This window comes from Lucilia sericata, unplaced genomic scaffold, assembly GCF_015586225.1.
Source record: "Lucilia sericata isolate MDLA Ls3-8-SP2 unplaced genomic scaffold, ASM1558622v1 Contig000209F_arrow, whole genome shotgun sequence".
Taxonomy (NCBI): Eukaryota; Metazoa; Arthropoda; class Insecta; order Diptera; family Calliphoridae; genus Lucilia; species Lucilia sericata.
Genome location: NW_023994237.1, coordinates 325,010 through 345,000, shown reverse-complemented (window position 1 = coordinate 345,000; position 19,991 = coordinate 325,010). Strand labels below are relative to the sequence as shown.

The following is a 19,991-nucleotide window of genomic DNA, read 5'->3' as shown; positions in this document are numbered from 1 at the left end:
ATGTAGCATTTCAGCGTGATATTTACTAGTGTTTATAAGTGAATTTTGACCTTCAAGTGATTTTCCGAAAGGGACTTTGTATGGGGGCTAGGGCCAAATATAGATCGATTATTAGGAAAATCGGAAGTATAATTTAGATGTATATAAAACGATGTTGGGGGGTACAGTTGTATAGGGGCTAGGCGAAATAATATACAGATTTTAACCATTTTCAATAGGCTTCGTCCCTGGGTCTAAAAAAGTGTATGTGTTAAATTTCATCAAATTATCTCGAAAATTTCATCAAATTATTTCTGTAGCTTGCGCACAAGATTTACATGGACACACAGACTGACAGGCAGAAAGTGTTTCTGAGCCGATTGATATACTTTAAGGTGGGTGTAGTACCAATGTTTTGTAGTGTACACAGAGGGAAAAAGAAATATACACTCCTGGTACCAAATTGACACCAAAGAGTTTTTAATGTTTCAATAACAACCGTTGTTAAAGTATATACATACGTACGACAACACTATGTCGCAACGTTGTCAACATTGCAACAATTCGTTGTCGAAAACTAAATTTAATACACATCCATTGTCTTAATGTTAACAAAGGTGCTAAGCTCACTATTGGCAACGGATTGTTTGTCAATAGTGAGCGTACCACGTTTGTTAACATTAAGACAACGAATGTGTATAAAATTTAGATTTCGACAAAGAATTGTTGCAATGTTGACAACGTTGCGACATAGTGTTGTCGTACGTATGTATATACTTTAACAACGGTTGTTATTGAAACATTAAAAACTCTTTGGTGTCAATTTGGTACCAGGAGTGTATATTACTTTTTCTCTCTGTGTAGGGTATAAAAAGTCATACTCAATCATTACCAATCTCTATGGGTGAGTAAGAAGGAGAGTTTCCCGATATTATGAAAAAACAATCTACGGAATGAAAGGCAACCACCAAGCGTCAATCTAAAAACAACACATGCAGGGGCCATACTACAGAAAAGGGTAAGTAATGTCTAACCTTTAAAAAGTGGTCCTCAATACTTAATGCATCGTCACATCACCCAGTACATATGCTGAATTATTGCTCCGAAGGGGCTGTTTTGTCAATAAATGTTATACATAAGGTTGGTTACTGTAAATAATCCATGCTTAACTTTACAAAATACTTAACTACTTTTTTTTCGTAATATTTACGAAAATTTCATGTATAATATGAAATATTATTTAATTAAAACCTTTTCTAATTTTATGAAAGTACGAAAACCTATTCAATATACACTTATATGACTCTTTAAAATATTTTATGGTTGGCCACTTATGTAGGGTGAAATTGTGAACCGATATTGTCAGTCTTCAATACCAATCAAATCAATAGAGGATTTATCTAGAAAATTTCAGCCATTTAGACTTTTCTGTGATTATAAGAGGTAGACAGACACATGGACGGACGGATAGGTGGAGAAGTATGGCTAGATTGTCTTAGAATCTAATAAAATACCGGAATATATAATATACACTTTTGTGGTTATACACCAATATTTCGATATGTTACAAACGCAATGACATGTTAAATTTTTGGTGATGGGTATAAAAAAATATGTTAATCATTATAATTGTTTTATCTACATATATACATACATCCTTGAAATGTTTATGTCTCGTTTGCCTAATCTAAGTTAAATGACCTTAATAAGTGATTCATATTTAGAACTCTGTACCCTATATACTAGTCTAGTGTTCGTTCAACAAAAAAAAAAAAAAAAAAAAAAAAAAAAAAACAACTTCACAGACTAAAATACCATTAAACCAAACAATCATATGCAAAATTGTATTTATTCGCTCTAGTTTTCTTTTCACACATCGATTTATTTTGGCCTGTCTCACATTAGTTTTGCATGACAACTTCGAATTTTTACTATAATGATTCATTGTTATTGTAATTATTTGCATTTTGATAACAGTTCAATAATTTACTAGCCAATGATTATATTTTATTTGCAACTAAATAAAATAAAATACATAGTATTTTGAACAATATTGTTGCCGGCTTATCGTTTTATATATTATCTGATGTGAGTAATCAAACGATTGTGATTAAACAAAAAACACATGTGGGACTAGAGAGGATTAAGAACCATGTTTATATGTATGTATGTTTTTAATTTACAAGTCATTATGAAGTACTTATTGTGTTTGTTATTTTTGGTAAATAAATTTTATAGTAAACAGAAAAAAAATTATTAATTAAAATTTGATTAAGAATTAATTTTAATTACCGGCATTTGTGCTAAAAATTCTAGTCAAATTGGATAACTTTCATCAAAAAGTTTACTCTCTAATCTAAGGAGCAGGCATGGGCCGTAATGATTACACAAAGTGATTCATTACATGGTCAATTACAATTACTTGTAATGTGTAATTGATCAATATCCAATTCCAATTCGTATGTAATTGATGTTTTTCCAATTACAATTACTTTTTAATGTGCGATTGACCAATAACCAATACATTTGCTTGTTTTTGTAATTGATGTTTTTCCAGTTACAATTACTTGTAATTGTAATTTAGTTATTGCTAATTACAAATTATATGTAATTATAAGGATTAAAATTTATAATTATAAGTAATTGTAATTAGAAATTTTTCAATTACAAATTAATTGTAATTGCCAAAACTTCTACTACAACTACAAGTAATTGCAATTGGCAAGACTTCAATTACAATTACAAATAATTTTAATTGGCAAGACTTCAGTTCCAAGTAATTGTACTTGGTAATGCTTCTAATACAATTACTTCAAATGTAATTGTAATTGCCCGCCTAAGCCTGTTATGGAGTATAATACTGCATGGACTAGCCTATGGACTAGTTTTATATGGATTAGTATATTGACTCGCATATGGGTTAGTATATTATCAAGTCTAGGGACTATAGTATTGGCTTATCTAGGAATAGGCTATTGTTAGGACTATTGACTATTTTGTGTATTAGACTAGTATATTGAAGATATAGGTACAGTCGATTGACTAGTCACTAGTCTATTGACAAGGCTATGAATTAGTCCATTTACAAGTCTATATACTAGTCTATGATATAGTCTATGGTCTAATTTATGGTCTAGTTTATGGTTTAGTCTTTGAACTAATCTTCGTACTATAGTATACGCAATTATCAATGGAAGTACTCTATTGATTAGCATGGACTACTACTCGTCTGTCCTTAAAAAAACATTTAAACACGATAGATCCGATCGTCGGGATATCAGGAGATAGAATTTATTACAAAAGTTTTCTGTTGGTCCAGTGTATGACCTAGCTTATAATCCAGGCTATGGTTTAGTCTTTGAACTAATCATCCTTCTATGGAGTACACTATTGACTAGTTTACGAACTTAGGTATGGACCCTAAAAAACATTTAAACACGATAGATCAGATCGATGGGATTTCAGGGGACAACATTTTTTAAAAAGGTTTTCTGTTGGTTAGAAGTATTCCTTTACTTCCTCTTATTACGATCTGATAAAATCAAACTTATGAAATTTCGTTGAAACTTTTCAACATTTTGCATATTCACACCTGGCCACCTTAATTTTTTTGGAGTATCACCAGCTTAAACACATGAGTTTTTGTTTTGATTTCGTTCTTTTTTTACAGTTTTAACATTTTTTGTCTTCTATTTTTTCCAATTTTATCATAAAACAAAAGTAAAAAAGTTATTGATAAGAAACAATAATCAATAATTATTAAAAAAAAAAGAAATGCCACATCATTAAAAGGGAATTTATACAAAAAAATGCATATTTTTAAAATAAAATATTAAAAAAACTAAATTTTGCACTCACATGATCATTTTGAAATGAAGACATTTTCTTTAATTAATATTTAATTATTTATACAAATTTTTTTGTTAATTTAATAAACATAATTTGTTAACAACAGAAATTTTATAAACTTTTTTAAAAACTTTTTTTTATAATTTCTTTTATATGTTTTTAGTCTCTTTTTCTGGCACCGTAAAATTTCAATTGAATTTTTTTTATCACTATTTTTATAAACTTAAATTTTTTCTAATACTTTTATTGTTATTTAACTTTTTTTAAATAAATATATAATTGTTTTAACAAATATTTTTTTTTTTTTTTAGCACCAACGTTCTTGTCTGTCCACCGTCTTTAACACAAATAATTCTCTTCACTCACAACTTAGTCTAATTAACCTGACAAAACAGTTGATAAAACTAGTACTCTTTATCGCTCTTGTTGTTGTTGTTATTGTGGTAGATATTTTCAGTGTCAATATCATTTACTGATATCTCTGAATAAAAAAGCGTCTTAGTCTCCTACGCTACATTCATAGTTTTTTTTTTTGTTTTTTAGTATTAACCCTTAAAAGCTCGCGAGAATTCCTCAACGAACAATTTTCTAGCCACACACACAATTTAATCAAATCAATCAATGAAATTTTCCGCCTTTTCTACCAACTTGTATTTATATTTGTTTCGACCAAATTTAAGATTGTTCGTTTCATAAAATTTATGACTTTGTGGTGAATACCCTTAATATTCTCTTATCAGTTATTACTATTAGATAAACAATATTTTTATCTCTATAAAGAAAAAAACTTTAGCGATAAGAGAGTAGAAATAATAATTTGAAAACTGATTTTTGAATTAAAATTTATTTTTATTTTTATCACCGTTAGCCACACACGATTTAACTATATTAATTTATGGTAAATTTAAAGCAAATAAATTAGAAAGCCCCGTTAGTGGCAAAAATAAGCTACAGTTCCGCTCAAATATATAGCAGTACTAAGAGATATTATTCTGATTTTAAGTTTCTCATATATTTAAAAAAAAAAAACTTTAAGTGATCCCAAACTTTTGTTATTGAAAATAAATTTTCTTAATATTAAAATTACATTTTATGGTTAATTGGGAGAACATTTTATTTATATTTCAATTCCTTCTTGATTGGACGCTTTAAGCTCAAAATTATAGTGTAAACTGATATCATCATTTCTGGCTACTTATTAGATTCTAAAACGTTCTTGAAGTGGCCGCCTATTTGTGTGTTAAAAGCACCCACTTGGAAATAACTACGGTACTGAATTTTTCCATAAATATTTATACCCCTTTAGTGGGGAGGGTATATTGGGTTTGTGCTGATGTTTGTAACGCACAATAATATTGGTCCTATACCCACCTTGAAGTATACCAATCGGCTAAGAATCATTTTCTCAGTCGATTTAGCTATGTCCGTCCGTCTGTCTGTCCGTCCATGTAAACCTTGTAATCAAACTACAGGTCGCAAAGATAATTCAATGAAATTCGGTACATGATCTTCTATTGTCCCAGGGACGAACCCTATTGAAAATGGTTAAGATCGGTCCATTATTTCACCTAGCCCCCATACAACTGAGCCCCTGAATAGAGCTTGTAAACCTTGTAATCAAACTACAGGTCGCAATTTTGAAGATAATTCAATGAAATTTGGAACATGATCTTCTATGGTACGGGAGACGAAGCCTATTGAAAATGGTTAACATCGGTTCATGATTTCACCTAGACCCCAAGTTCTAGCCATTATGACTCTCATGAATTTTATAATTATAGGGTCTCATTTGACCATAGCTCTTATACAAAGCCCCTTAAAAATTTAACTTAAATGTCCACAATTTTATTCAACAATAAATGGCTTTAGTATACATATCTGAGACAAGCTACAATTCAACTTAAATGCTTTATTATGAAACTAAATCATATTTTATTTTTGTAACAGGTATAGGGTATTAAATGGTCGGCCTCGCCCGACTATAATTTCTTACTTGTTTCTATTGATTATGTTTATTCGTTAAACGGGCAACACCCTCATAATTTCGCTTAAATAACTACACGGGACTGAAATTTTCCAAAATATTCTCTATTGATAATGTTTATTCGTTAAACGGGCAACACCAGTCCATGATTTCCTCTAGATCCCACATAAGTGACACTCATAATTCTTCTTAAATATTTTTAAATATATTTATTAAGCAGCAATCATATGAAAATGTTATACAAATTAGAAATGTTATATTTGATGTTATAGATCCATAGCCGCATTAAAATATGACCTCAACTTTCATGATAAGCCTAAAAATACCAGTATAAATTGAAATTCAAAGAAGATATATCTCCAATCTAGCAGGAACTAATTTGAACAGCATTTAATAAGAAAGACTCTTTGGTAATTTTTACATATCATGCAATGACACTACATCGGCTTGAAAGTTGAACGTATAATATTATGACCCTAACATCGGCGGCCTAAGCAAGGACTGATGGACGAACTGTGGAGAATATTCATCATGTTATATTCTGAAAATTATATTGTAAACATCGACGAAGGTTTAATGATTACTGGCCATGTAAAAGCCTAATCGACTAGTGGCAAACTAAACAACCATATCATCGGGGACAACTAAAGAAACCATATATATGCTGCATCATTCCGTATGGTGAACGATGCCCTATCCTCAATTGGAAGTTACTAGTTACGGAATTTTTAAACCGTACAGAACGGCGTTACGTGCGATATTATAGGAAAATCTATTCCTTCGAGCACAGGATTAGAATTGCACCCCCAAAGTTAGTCAGAAATAACAGCAGTAATCAAACAAGTTACAAATTCGAAGGCAGCTGTTACATTTATAAGTGGAACACAGCCCTCACTACTGAACTTTTACGGTTTCTTATTATAGAAACTTGGGAAAATAACTACTTCCCAAGAACGAGAAGAAAGACAGTTGTGAAGCATTATAACAAATGGAGATGTACATACCCAGCAAAAACAATCTTGATTTGGAAGCAATAAATATAACTTCATCTCTAACTGCTTCAGCTATTGCATCTTCAAATTATTGCCTTACAAAAAAGATTTTAGAATGCATATATTCATCAATTATAGTTTGAGGTTGTGCAGTGAGTAGAACATTTGACTAATAAACCGAAGTCCTTGGTTCGTATTCTGAATGACTCTGACCATCAAAAAGGATGGGGGGTATATTGATTCTGTCATTCCGTTTGTAACACATCAAAATATTGGTCATAGACCCACAAAAGTATATATATTCTAGGTCCTTATTAAATTCTAAGACGATCTAGCCATGTCCGTCCGTCTGTCTGTCTGTTGACAGCACTATAGAGTCCGAACGGAATGAGCTAGAGGGTTGAAATTTTCCAAAAAATATTCTCTATAGATAAGTTTTATTTTGTATTGAAAATGGGCAATATCGGTCTACGTTTTCAGATAGCCTCCATACAAGTGGACCACCGTAAAACAGCTTTAACGATCATATCTGTTTTAAAAGTAGTATAGCGATGAAATTCGATATAAATAAGTTTCATATAAGCCAAAATCTACCAACCTGGATTGGTCCATATTTGACCCTACCCACCATAAAAGGTCCCTTTCAGAAAATGACTTTAACACTCATTATTTGCTTAAAAATAAGAATAGCGATGAAATTCGACACCCATAAGTTTCATGCGAGTCAAAATCTCTCTACCAAATTTTATATGGATCGGTCAATAATTGACCCTATCCCCCTTATAAGGTCCCCTTCAGAAAATGACATTACTCTCTTAAAAATACAAGTATATCGATGAAATTCGATACACATAAGTTCCATGCGAGCCAAAATCTCTCTATAAAATTTTATGTGGATCGGATCATAATTGACCCAACCCCCCATATTAGGTTCCCTTCAAAAAATAACTTTAGCGTCTTAGCGACTAGTATAGCAATGAAATTTGACATAAGTAAGTCTCTTGAGCAAAATCCTCTCTAACAAAATGTATGTAAAGTTGTTCATAATTGTCCCTACCCCCCATATAAGGTCCCCTTCAGATAATTACTTTAACACTCATTACTGGTTACAAAGCACTAGTATAGAGATGAAATATGACATAAAAAGTTTCTTACGACTCAAAATCTAAGAAACTTTTATAGGAACATAAATCTTCCTACGGCATACGGTTTCATGGTGGGTATATGAGATTCGGCACAGCCGAATATAACACTCTCACTTGTTATTATTAAAAAACAAAACAACTTACTAGACAACTTCTTTGTAAGAGAAATTGCAAGTACTTCTTTAACTATATATTTGTAAGAGAGCGTGGAAGTACTTGCCTCCAATGACATCACCATGTTAAAATGATGACTTAAAATACTAATGAAGAAGTAGTGCAAAGAGGTTTTATTAGCTTTTTAACTCATTACATTTCAATGTATGTTTTTCCTGGGATGGTACTACTAGCTCCACCCATTTTTTATAGATTTATATGATTGGCATTATAGAGGTATATCTGAGAATTTTTTTCTCTGATAACGAAAGCTATGATAAAGCCGAATGGTACTTTTGACATAAATTTCGACTTTCTAATCCTTTTCTGGTGAAAACTGGAGTTCACCAGGGACGTATATTGTCATCTCTCTATTTTCTGATTCGGTGGACGATCGACTGTCAGCATCTTGATTATATAGCATAGGATTATAATATTTGCCTCACAGATTCTCTAAAGCGTACAACCTGTATCTATGGTGTCAATAAATCTGAACAATTAAGAGTCGGAGAACAAATCTTATACACAAATTTTACAAAAGTTATTTGAAATACATATGTAGATATAACTTTATATTACTGATAAGTCCAGATACTAAATGTTGGTAGATAAACAGTTGATCAACCACAAAAAAGTAGATGGAAGTTATGATTTGTAAAGTAAATTATATATTTGTTCAGATCAGTATTTGTCAAATCATTCCATATAAAATCATGTGCTTTCTTAGATAAATAAAATTATTTTTCCTTTAATTGATACGCATTACAATCAATATTTAAACACATAATTCTGAAAGAAAAGTAAATTTTTAAAAATAAATCAAAATTGATGTGTCACAATTATCTAAACGTTTTAATTTATTATTAATTATTTATTGGTTTTTTCAAAAACTATAAAATTTTATTGTTTGCAAAAACATTTATAGATCATGAGTAATACACTCAATCAAAGAAAATAGAACAATAGAAAGTCCCAGGTTTTTTTTGTAACTTTTTCTTTTGTTTTTATAATTAATAAAAAAATTGTTGTACTTGGGTTCAATAATGGTTATTTAAGACGCAATTGAAGTGCAAAATTTTGATTGGTCATATACCTACTTACGTTTGTACTTTTTGAAGTAAATAAACTTTCTGGGTTTCTAATTTTAATTCATTATTAATAAGACAATTGAAAATAATAAAATAGCCTTTTCCTTATCATGTTACAAATTCAAAGAAATAATTCGAAGTGCTAAAAGTTAGTGATTTTATCATTAAATCAATAAGGGATCTGTCGTATGATTTTTTATATTTCTATCTTTAACATCTTTCATTTAAAATTCTTAAGAATTTTTCTCACAAATAAAAAAAAAACAAAACTTTTAATTATTTGTTCATTTAAAAAAGTAATAATAAATTCATTTCCTGTCAACTTTCTACAGGATTTAAAAATCTGTTTTACAAGCTTCAACAATAAATATTTCTTGTTAATTTCCAACACTTTTCTATGCATTCAATACGAAAAGGAGAGTGTCTTTATAAATTAACACCAAGACATGACGATTACAAGTGATAAATACAACTTCTGGTACATTTACTTGTATACTAAACTTACGTACATACATACGTATTTATGTATGTGAGTATCTACTTTAAGGACTTTAACAACAAGACAAGGAGAATATGCTACCACACAAATACGATTTTAAATGACCGAAAAGATGAAACAAGTTAACCTCAATTTTCTCTGTGGAAAAGTACAACAAAAATATCTACAAACATCAATTTCCAGTTTTGAATACAGGAAATTTTCTTTGCAATAAACTAAAACGACAGGAAATGTACTGTAAGGAATTAAAACGTTTTTGATCATATTAACGGTTTTTTAAAAGTACCCTTTAAGAGCTATGGAAAATTTTAACTTTGAAATGGTAATAACTCTAAGATATTGTTTTTAAACAAAGAAGAAAGCGATACTTTAGACAAGTCAGTGCTGGCAAAAGAAAATCTCCACTCATAAAATAGTAATTTGAAAGTTTTTGCCCCAACGGGTTAAGTATAGATCGATTCTTACGTAATTTATGGTGGCGTCCATGGACGTTATAACAATTCATAAAATTTCATAATGTCATTAGTTAGTTAGTTCGTTAGTTGGTTAGGTAGTTAGTTAGTTAGTTAGTTCGTTAGTTCGTTAGTTCGTTAGTTCGTTAGTTAGTTAGTTAGTTAGTTAGTTAGTTAGTTAGTTAGTTAGTTAGTTAGTTAGTTAGTTAGTTAGTTAGTTAGTTTAGTTAGTTAGTTAGTTAGTTAGTTAGTTAGTTCGTTAGTTAGTTAGTTAGTTAGTTAGTTAGTTAGTTAGTTAGTTAGTTAGTTAGTTAGTTAGTAGTTAGTTAGTTAGTTAGTTAGTAGTTAGTTAGTTAGTTATTAGTTAGTTAGTAGTTAGTTAGTTAGTTAGTTAGTTAGTTAGTTAAGTTAGTTAGTAGTTAGTAGTAGTTAGTTAGTTAGTTAGTTAGTTAGTTAGTTAGTTAGTTAGTAGTTAGTTAGTTAGTTAGTTAGTTAGTTAGTTAGTAGTTAGTTAGTTAGTTAGTTAGTTAGTTAGTAGTTAGTTTAGTTAGTTAGTTAGTTAGTTAGTTAGTAGTTAGTTAGTTAGTTAGTTAGTTAGTTAGTTAGTAGTTAGTTAGTTAGTAGTTAGTTAGTTAGTTAGTTAGTAGTTAGTTAGTTAGTTAGTTAGTTAGTTAGTAGTTAGTTAGTAGTTAGTTAGTAGTTAGTTAGTTAGTTAGTTCTTAGTTAGTTAGTTAGTTAGTTAGTTAGTAGTTAGTTAGTTAGTTAGTTAGTTATTAGTTAGTTAGTTAGTTAGTTAGTTAGTTAGTTAGTTAGTTAGTTAGTTAGTTAGTAGTTAGTTAGTTAGTAGTTAGTTAGTTAGTTAGTTAGTTAGTTAGTTAGTTAGTTAGTTAGTTAGTTAGTTAGTTAGTTAGTTAGTAGTTAGTTAGTTAGTTAGTTAGTAGTTAGTTAGTTAGTTAGTTAGTTAGTTAGTTAGTTAGTTAGTTAGTTAGTAGTAGAGTTAGTTAGTTAGTTAGTTAGTTAGTTAGTTAGTTAGTTGTTAGTTAGTTAGTTAGTTAGTTAGTTAGGAGTTAGTTAGTAGTTAGTTAGTAGTTAGTTAGTTAGTTAGTTAGTTAGTTAGTTAGTTAGTTAGTAGAGTTAGTTAGTTAGTTAGTTAGTTAGTTAGTTAGTTAGTTAGTTGTTAGTTAGTTAGTTAGTTAGTTAGTTAGTTAGTTAGTTAGTTAGTAGTTAGTTAGTTAGTTAGTTAGTAGGTTAGTTAGTTAGTTAGTTAGTTAGTTTAGTTAGTTAGTTAGTTAGTTAGTAGTAGTTAGTTAGTAGTTAGTTAGTTAGTTAGTTAGTTAGTTAGTTAGTTAGTTAGTGTTAGTTAGTTAGTAGTTAGTAGTAGTTAGTTAGTTAGTTAGTAGTTAGTTAGTTAGTTAGTTAGTTAGTTATTAGTTTATAGTTAGGTAGTAGTAGTAGTTAGTTAGTTAGTTTAGTTAGTTAGTAGTTAGTTAGTTAGTTAGTAGTTAGTTAGTAGTTAGTAGTTAGTTAGTTCGTAGTTAGTAGTTAGTTAGTGAGTTAGTAGTTAGTTAGTTCGTAGGTTGTTTAGTTAGTTAGTTAGTTCGTTAGTTAGTTAGTTAGTTAGTTAGTAGTTAGGTTAGTTAGTTAGTTAGTTAGTTAGTTAGTTATAGTTAGGTAGTTAGTTAGTTAGTTAGAGTTAGTGAGTTAGTTAGTTGGTTAGTAGTTAGGAGTTAGTTAGTTAGTTAGTTAGTAAGTTAGTTAGTTAACTGCCGTGCCTTCCCGGAGTCTTCCACAAAAAATTAACAATTGTTTTTAAAATTTGGTTATAAAACTAGTTTAACGTTTTCTTTCAGTTAAAAACAAACAATTCCATATTTTATGCAGAAAATGAAAGTAGTTGAGAAAAAACAAGAAAATAAAATTTTTTCAAATTTTTCATTTCCCATGATTATTTGTTTGTTTTTGGAATGCTATGGTGTACTTGAGGGTGCAACAAGACCTTGTGTGGTTGTATTTGTGCTGCTGTTTCTTGTACTTGGTTTACAAGAAAAATTGTGTGTTGAAAGATGTTGTTTTATTGTTGTTTCTTATACTATTTAAGACTTGTGTACTTCTATAGCTCTTAGGAGGGTGGTGTAAAAAATTCATATAAAATCTTGAGAAAAAACTATAAAATAGTTCTGACTAATGTTTTTGTCTTCAATTTGTTCTTAAATCCACTTCAAGGGTTAATAAAATTAAAGACCAAGTCTTCTAAAACTTGTTTTGATTTTCTATTGTCTTAAAAACCATTTACGCTTGACGTCGTACTTAACAATACCACTGCTCATATAAACATTATGGCGTGTCATTTCTCTGTGTAACTTTTGTAAAAGCATTTGTCACTTTTTCAGTTTACTTATTTAAGTGTTACACTAATCTGCCCTTCTTGAAAATTTGAAAAATTTTAAACAGATCCCCCTAATAAGTTGTATGTACAAACTCGTAAACATTTCACAGTAGTTTCAGTGTTAGTTGGAGTAGTGGATTGTATGCATGTCGTAGTAGTTGTACTAGCTGTAGCAGATGTTATATTATATTGCATACACGCATACATACACCAAGTAACATATCCTTGCCACAATACAATGACCTCAAAACCACATAAAAATAGTCATCTCTACGTACATAAATATATATGTATGTATATGAAAATGTGTATGTGTACATTTTATTCATATAAAAGTATGAGTTTATTGTACGTATGTATATGACTGGAAAAATGAAGGAAGAAAATAAGATTCTTTAGCTTTCTTTTGTACACTTCATATCGAAATAAATTTAATAAAGTTGTAAAGTCGTAAAATGAAGAAAAGAGAAAATAATACGTAAACTCATACTTATAAATCTATAAATATTTAACATTTCATAGCACATTGCTAAAAGAAATGAATGCAATTTCTACAACTATACAAATTATACTAAATTATTGCATTTAATTGTGTTTATAAGTCTAGAGAGTTATTTTATGTTTCTTTTTGATGCAACTCTTGAAAAGTTTGTTTCATTTAATTTTAATAATTCTTGATTATTGTGTAAATTATTTGAATGTTACTCTTTGCTGCCAAAAGTTTCGATTCAATTAACACGTTTGTTTTTGGCAGAAAACGCCATAAATATGAAACGAGTTATCTAGTCGAAGCATGCGGAAATAAATACTACAAATACTAGAAATTGCTAGGTAATTTGTAAACATTTGTGTCACTGCAACTGTACAGTGGGTGGAAAAGTAATGGCATTTTTTTGCATTGAAAAAGTCTTGAGGTCGATAAATTGAAGATCTGCTGCTGTAGAACCTAACATACACCCTGGTATTAATCTTATTTAATGTTTTAAGGATTTAAGAGAATGATGAATGATTGTCTAAGTAACACAGTTAATACTGTGGTGAAGATGGGAATAAAGTAGATGAGTTACTATGTCTCTGTCGTTTATCCAACAGACGAACAAACGGAGGGATAGAGCTAGATCGACTTAGGATTTGTGGGTCTTAGACTAATATGTCGATGTATTACCAACGGAATAACAAAGTTAATATAACCCCTATCATTTTTTGATGGGAACAGACGATGATGGAATGCAGCTGAACTTTTACGACCCCTCATCACTTCCGTCTGGGAGAAGGGAAGTTACCTTTAAATAGGAATAATGGCATTATCTTTTGGGAAGGCTTAAAACTAAAATGGGGAGCTATCTTCGAGATGAACTGACAGGTTTTCGGTCTAGACCAGGCCAATACTCTACGCTTACTAACAGAACAATACCTAGAAGAGCATACACTCCTGTCAACCTAGAGTGAGTATGTCGGATGAATGAGAAGTATGCTGGGTTGAATTCCGATGGCTGAAAGATATCTTATACTTATATATATTTTTCATATTTGTCCGGGTGTGTTTAGGGTTGGCCAATTGTCCGCAGGACTTGGTTCCTTCATGATGAACGTAGTAGCTGTGGATTAAATCCAAAACCGCGGACGGAGAATGTTGGTTTAAGGACTGATGTATCCAATGACATATGTACATGTTTGGTTTCTTTCTTCGGTGCTGTTGCCATCTCAATAGATGTCACTGATAATATGACAGAGCAACTTATACTGGATTCCTGAACCCGTTGAGTAGCTTTTACTCTTCGCGTAGTAGGGCGCATATCGTTCATTATGATCTAAGAATGTAATTGTACTGATTGATAATGCTTTTTTACTTCATGAAAGTTTTCGATTCTGTTGCCATGCTATGCACTAATGGTTGATGGCAGTCACTCAACCTATCGGTGCATTTTTTGGTTCGTTTGACTTTAGAAATTCCTATATCTATTGTCAATCTTGATATACTTAGGTATCCTGGTGGGGTATTTCGGTCTATCTAATATGTTCCTAGGTGATGTTGCCGAATCAATGGAGCCTTGTGATGTGGTTGCGCTGCATATAAGGACCAGAATTCTGCCTGAGCGGATCATTAGAGGATGGGAACACTATGGCATCAATCCCCAGATAATGCATTTATAAGGTGCGTTTTTGGGGTTTGCGGAAACCCGTCTCTTTTGAAGGTATGCATCATGCTGCCTGTCATTCCTCAAGTGATAACTTGGAAAGGGATTAGATAGCTAGGGTACATCAGCACAGTGCTTGTACAAAAATTGCCACCTGTGTGTTCCATCCAGTTAATGAAATGGACGACCATGATTAAGGCCATCAAGGCAGATTCACGTAAAGCAATCCGACAAACTGTCATGCATGTTCTTCAATTGGCAACTAAAGTTAGAAGACCCAAACAGATTTACACTCAACATTGGACTTGGTATAAATAGAAGTTATGATAATTAACAACTTAAGCACGTACAACATCGTGCTACAAGGCCAACCAGTCGAATACGTATGTAGCTTCTGCTATCTAGTCGGTAAGTGACAACGAACGGCGGCACTAAAACATACGTTAACAACAAGCTCAATAAAGATAAAGCGGCATTCAGAACACTACGACCGCTATGGAAAAACTCACAAATATCCAGAAGATCCAAGCTCCGAATATTTATCGCATGTGTAAGGTCAACTCTGTGAAGTGCAACCTATTTAGTAACGTTTACAATCACAGAATCTCAGAATCGTATGCACAATATTTTGGGCCAACAACATAAGCAACACGGATCCCTGGAACCCTATCAACGAGGAACTCACAATGATTAGATATACTTTAGTACAATTGGTAGTCATATGCACTCAAGAGGGGAGAAAATGGAGAAAAATATATTGAAAAGTCATGGTCCTAAAATTTCAATAATTTTCTCCCATCTTTGTACACGGTAAAAATGTGCCTGTTAATAAAACAAGAAAAAATAAAACTCTACTATTTGATAAACATTTTGGCAAAATGTTTGGCAACCACATCTGTTTTGCAGTTAAAATAAACACAGCACTACCCACCAGTTTTATTAGGAGTCCATCCTCTTTAGATAATATTTTTTCCCAATAACCAACTACTGATTTAAGTCAAACCTTTATATGTTTGATACATTACAGAATAAATTGAGTATTTGTTGGGTCAGTTGACTATTTCTTATGAGAACCACATTTAGAATACTTAGTTAAAAATTCATTAGTTCACTCTAAACTGCAGGGTAGCCTTTTTAAAGCCTCCTAATTACAGCCTAAAACCACAAAGTAACTCATGCTAAAAAAAACGAGAATCCTGTTTGTAAGTGTGTCTAAGTGTTCATCGAAATTACAAGACAAAGGACTGTGTATTAAATGAGGCGGAAATGTGAAATCATTTAGACAACCGACTTTTAAATAAAGTGAACAAGAGTGCAATCAACAAAAAATAAAGAAAAACCGACAAACAATTTTTTTGTTCAAAAGAAACAAAATTGTCTAATGATGAGAGCAGTACAACATTGCTGGTGCATACTAAGTTAGTTTGTACCCACTGGCCCAAAACTAAAAACAAAATGCAAAATTGCTGATAAAAAAAATAAAAAAAAAAAAAACATAAAAGGATTTGAAAGTTTCTTGGCAAGCAAAAAGCACCTGATGACAAAAACAAATGAAAGAAACAAAAGAAAGAAGTCTCATAAAAAGTGAAAAGTCATCGTCATCATGAAATGAGAAATTAAATTGAGATTATATAGTTAAGGAAGTTGAACAAAAAAAAATAAAACTAAAACTAGGACATAAAGGATTTCACTTTTACCAACATCATACAGTCTCATAATATGAAATATACAGCTGCATGACATTTTAATTTTAATAATTTTTTAACTTTATACCGCAGAGAACATGTAGGTAGCTCTAACACACATTTGTGTCTGAACAATATTCATATTAATTTTTCTTTTTTTTATATCCCTTTTGGTGTTTGACCAACATACATCCTTCTTCAAGGAATTACTTTAGCATTGAAAAAAGTCTTAACACAGAGTAAAAAAGCTTTAACAAATCTACATAAATATATAAAGGAAGCAAAATAAATTGTAATCTCTTCTGAGGAAATATATACATACATACATACAAACATTCGTTAAAAATATCCTTGTCATCTACAGAACTAAAAATTATTATTTCCTTAATTGCTTTAAATAGCAGAAAATGTTATTATTACGAAATTATTTTATTTTACAAATAAAAAGTTTTGATTTCTTACCATTTTTTCGTAGACTTTAATTCTCCAGATGAAATGAAGTGGTAAAGTCTGAAAATTTTACTGTTTCTAAGAATAAAATAACTGAGACTGTTAAGGCCATAGAAGTTTCACATAAAATTTTAGTAAAATGTTTCCAGAAATGTTTTGCAACTGAATATAACTATATAACTAAACTAACTAACTAACTAACTAACTAAGACTAACTAACTAACTAACTAACTAACTAACTAACTAACTAACTAACTAACTAACTAACTAACTAACTAACTAACTAACTAACTAACTACTACTAACTAACTACTAACTAACTAACTACTAACTAACTAACTAACTAACTAACTAACTAACTAACTACTAACTAACTAACTAACTACTAACTAACTAACTACTAACTAACTAACTAACTAACTACTAACTACTAACTAACTACTACTAACTAACTAACTAACTAATACTACTAACTAACTAACTAACTACTAACTAACTAACTAACTAACTAACTAACTAACTAACTACTAACTAACTACTAACTAACTAACTAACTAACTACTACTAACTAACTAACTAACTAACTAACTAACTAACTAACTAACTAACTAACTAACTAACTACTAACTAACTACTAACTAACTAACTAACTAACACTAACTAACTAACTAACTAACTAACTAACTAACTAACTAACTAACTAACTAACTAACTAACTACTAACTAACTACTAACTACTAACTACTAACTAACTAACTAACTAACTAACTAACTACTAACTAACTACTAACTAACTAACTAACTAACTAACTAACTAACTAACTAACTACTACTAACTAACTAACTAACACTAACTACTAACTAACTAACTAACTAACTACTAACTAACTAACTACTAACTAACTAACTAACTAACTAACTACTAACTAACTAACTAACTACTAACTAACTAACTAACTAACTAACTACTAACTACTAACTAACTAACTAACTAACTACTAACTAACTAACTAACTAACTAACTACTAACTAACTAACTAACTACTAACTAACTAACTAACTAACTACTAACTAACTAACTAACTAACTACAACTAACTAACTAACTAACTAACTAACTAACTAACTAACTAACTAACTAACTAACTAACTACTAACTAACTAACTAACTAACTAACTAACTAACTACTAACTAACTACTAACTAACTAACTAACTAACTAACTAACTAACTAACTAACTAACTAACTAACTACTAACTACTACTAACTACTACTACTACTAACTAACTAACTACTAACTAACTAACTAACTAACTAACTACTAACTAACTAACTAACTACTAACTAACTAACTAACTAACTAACTAACTAACTAACTAACTAACTAACTAACTAACTAACTAACTAACTAACTACTAACTACTAACTAACTACTAACTAACTAACTAACTACTAACTAACTAACTAACTAACTACTAACTAACTAACTAACTAACTAACTAACTAACTAACTAACTAACTAACTAACTAACTAACTAACTAACTAACTAACTACTACTACTAACTAACTAACTAACTAACTAAACTAACTACTAACTAACTAACTAACTAACTACTACTAACTAACTACTAACTAACTAACTAACTACTAACTAACTAACTAACTACTAACTAACTAACTAACTAACTAACTAACTAACTAACTAACTAACTACCTAACTAACTACTACCTAACTAACTAACTAACTAACTAACTACAACTAACTCTACTAACTAACTAACTAACTAACTAACTAACTAACTAACTACCTAACTAACTAACTAACTAACTAACTAACTAACTAACTAACTAACTAACTAACTAACTAACTAACTAACTAACTAACTAACTAACTAACTAACTAACTCACTAACTACTAACTAACTAACTAACTAACTAACTAACTACTCAATATACGCTTGCGGTAAACGAGTTTTGGATTATTTCTGGGGTTTATCGTAATATTTGCATTCGTAGTTATTCATATGATTGTTCGAATAAGCCGAAATAATATAGACTTAATTAACACTTATCACAGATGATGCTCAAGCAGAATATTAGAACAAATACCTATAAGAATTTGTTACTACACGAATGCCTATAAACTGGAGAACAAGATGGTTCTGTGGTTGAAATCACAATAACGGAAACACACTATCGTCTAACTAATTACAACGTTAGCTTCCATGTAATAACGGAATGTGTAAACTGGATTGGAATAAATATGGTGTCAACAGGGGCGATATCAGATGATAAGATTAAATCTGAGATTATATTGGATTGTAGGAGAGCATTAACCGAATACTTTCCCAGATGTAAGCTTAGCCTCGTTTGAGTACTAAGGCAGTGACAGTAGTATATCGAACTCTGTTAATTCGCTGCAGTACCAGTCATGTTTGATTGACAAGTAGATCGCATAGTATGTATAAGGAAATCAGTTCTTCAGCCCGAATTAAAAGCATTGAGGTTCAACTTGATTCTTAAAGAGTCACGAAAATAAGAATGTGCTGTTTTATTTAAGCAGTGATCTTAATAAGGCTTGTACACTACACGCCCTTGACCTGATAACCAAGGCAACGAGGCCGAGTACTTAAATACTCAAGCTATCTAACTCTGCAGGAAATTAACTTCAACTTCCAGAACATTCTTTGAACCTTCTTTATAAGGTTTTTTTTTGCATAATATTTCCAAAAAAGATAATATTAAAAAAACATTTACCAGCAACATTGCAATTATACTAAAAACTACCATTGTGTTTATCAATAATAATGTTATCATTAGTTTTCCAAAATGAAACTACATAAATACTTTTTTCCAAAAAAAAAAAACTAATAATCCTTTCACTTGCGTACTGCAATGACACAATCACAAACATTGTTGCCTTCCAAGCTTTCAAATTATATTTTCAACTTTGTATGGCTGGCAAATTGTAAATAACAGCAACAACAACTATTATTACACTCTAAACTCTCATACTAACACATCATCATACTATACACGCACATACATTTATATGTATTATGTATCCTCACGACTAAAAGGACTTCTTCCATGGCACACATTGTTTGCTTTTAATACCATTAAAATTCTATACCATTCATTTTAGTTTTTTTAATATTGAGAAGTTGAAACAAACAATATTCACACTAAA

At 30.4% G+C, this 19,991-nt stretch overlaps 1 protein-coding gene across 2 annotated transcripts in view; it reads right to left on the bottom strand.

The window, feature by feature from the left end:
• The window catches only part of LOC119602114 (unconventional myosin-VIIa), a 36,246-nt gene extending 32,069 nt beyond the window's left edge, over positions 1 to 4,177 (bottom strand). For both annotated transcript variants that reach the window (XM_037953460.1, XM_037953461.1), the window contains exon 1: positions 3,838 to 4,177. In XM_037953460.1, the coding sequence (XP_037809388.1) occupies positions 3,838 to 3,861 (24 nt within the window). In that variant the 5' untranslated portion in view covers positions 3,862 to 4,177. The remainder of the gene's footprint in view (positions 1 to 3,837) is intronic.
• Between the last annotated feature and the right edge of the window lie 15,814 nt (positions 4,178 to 19,991).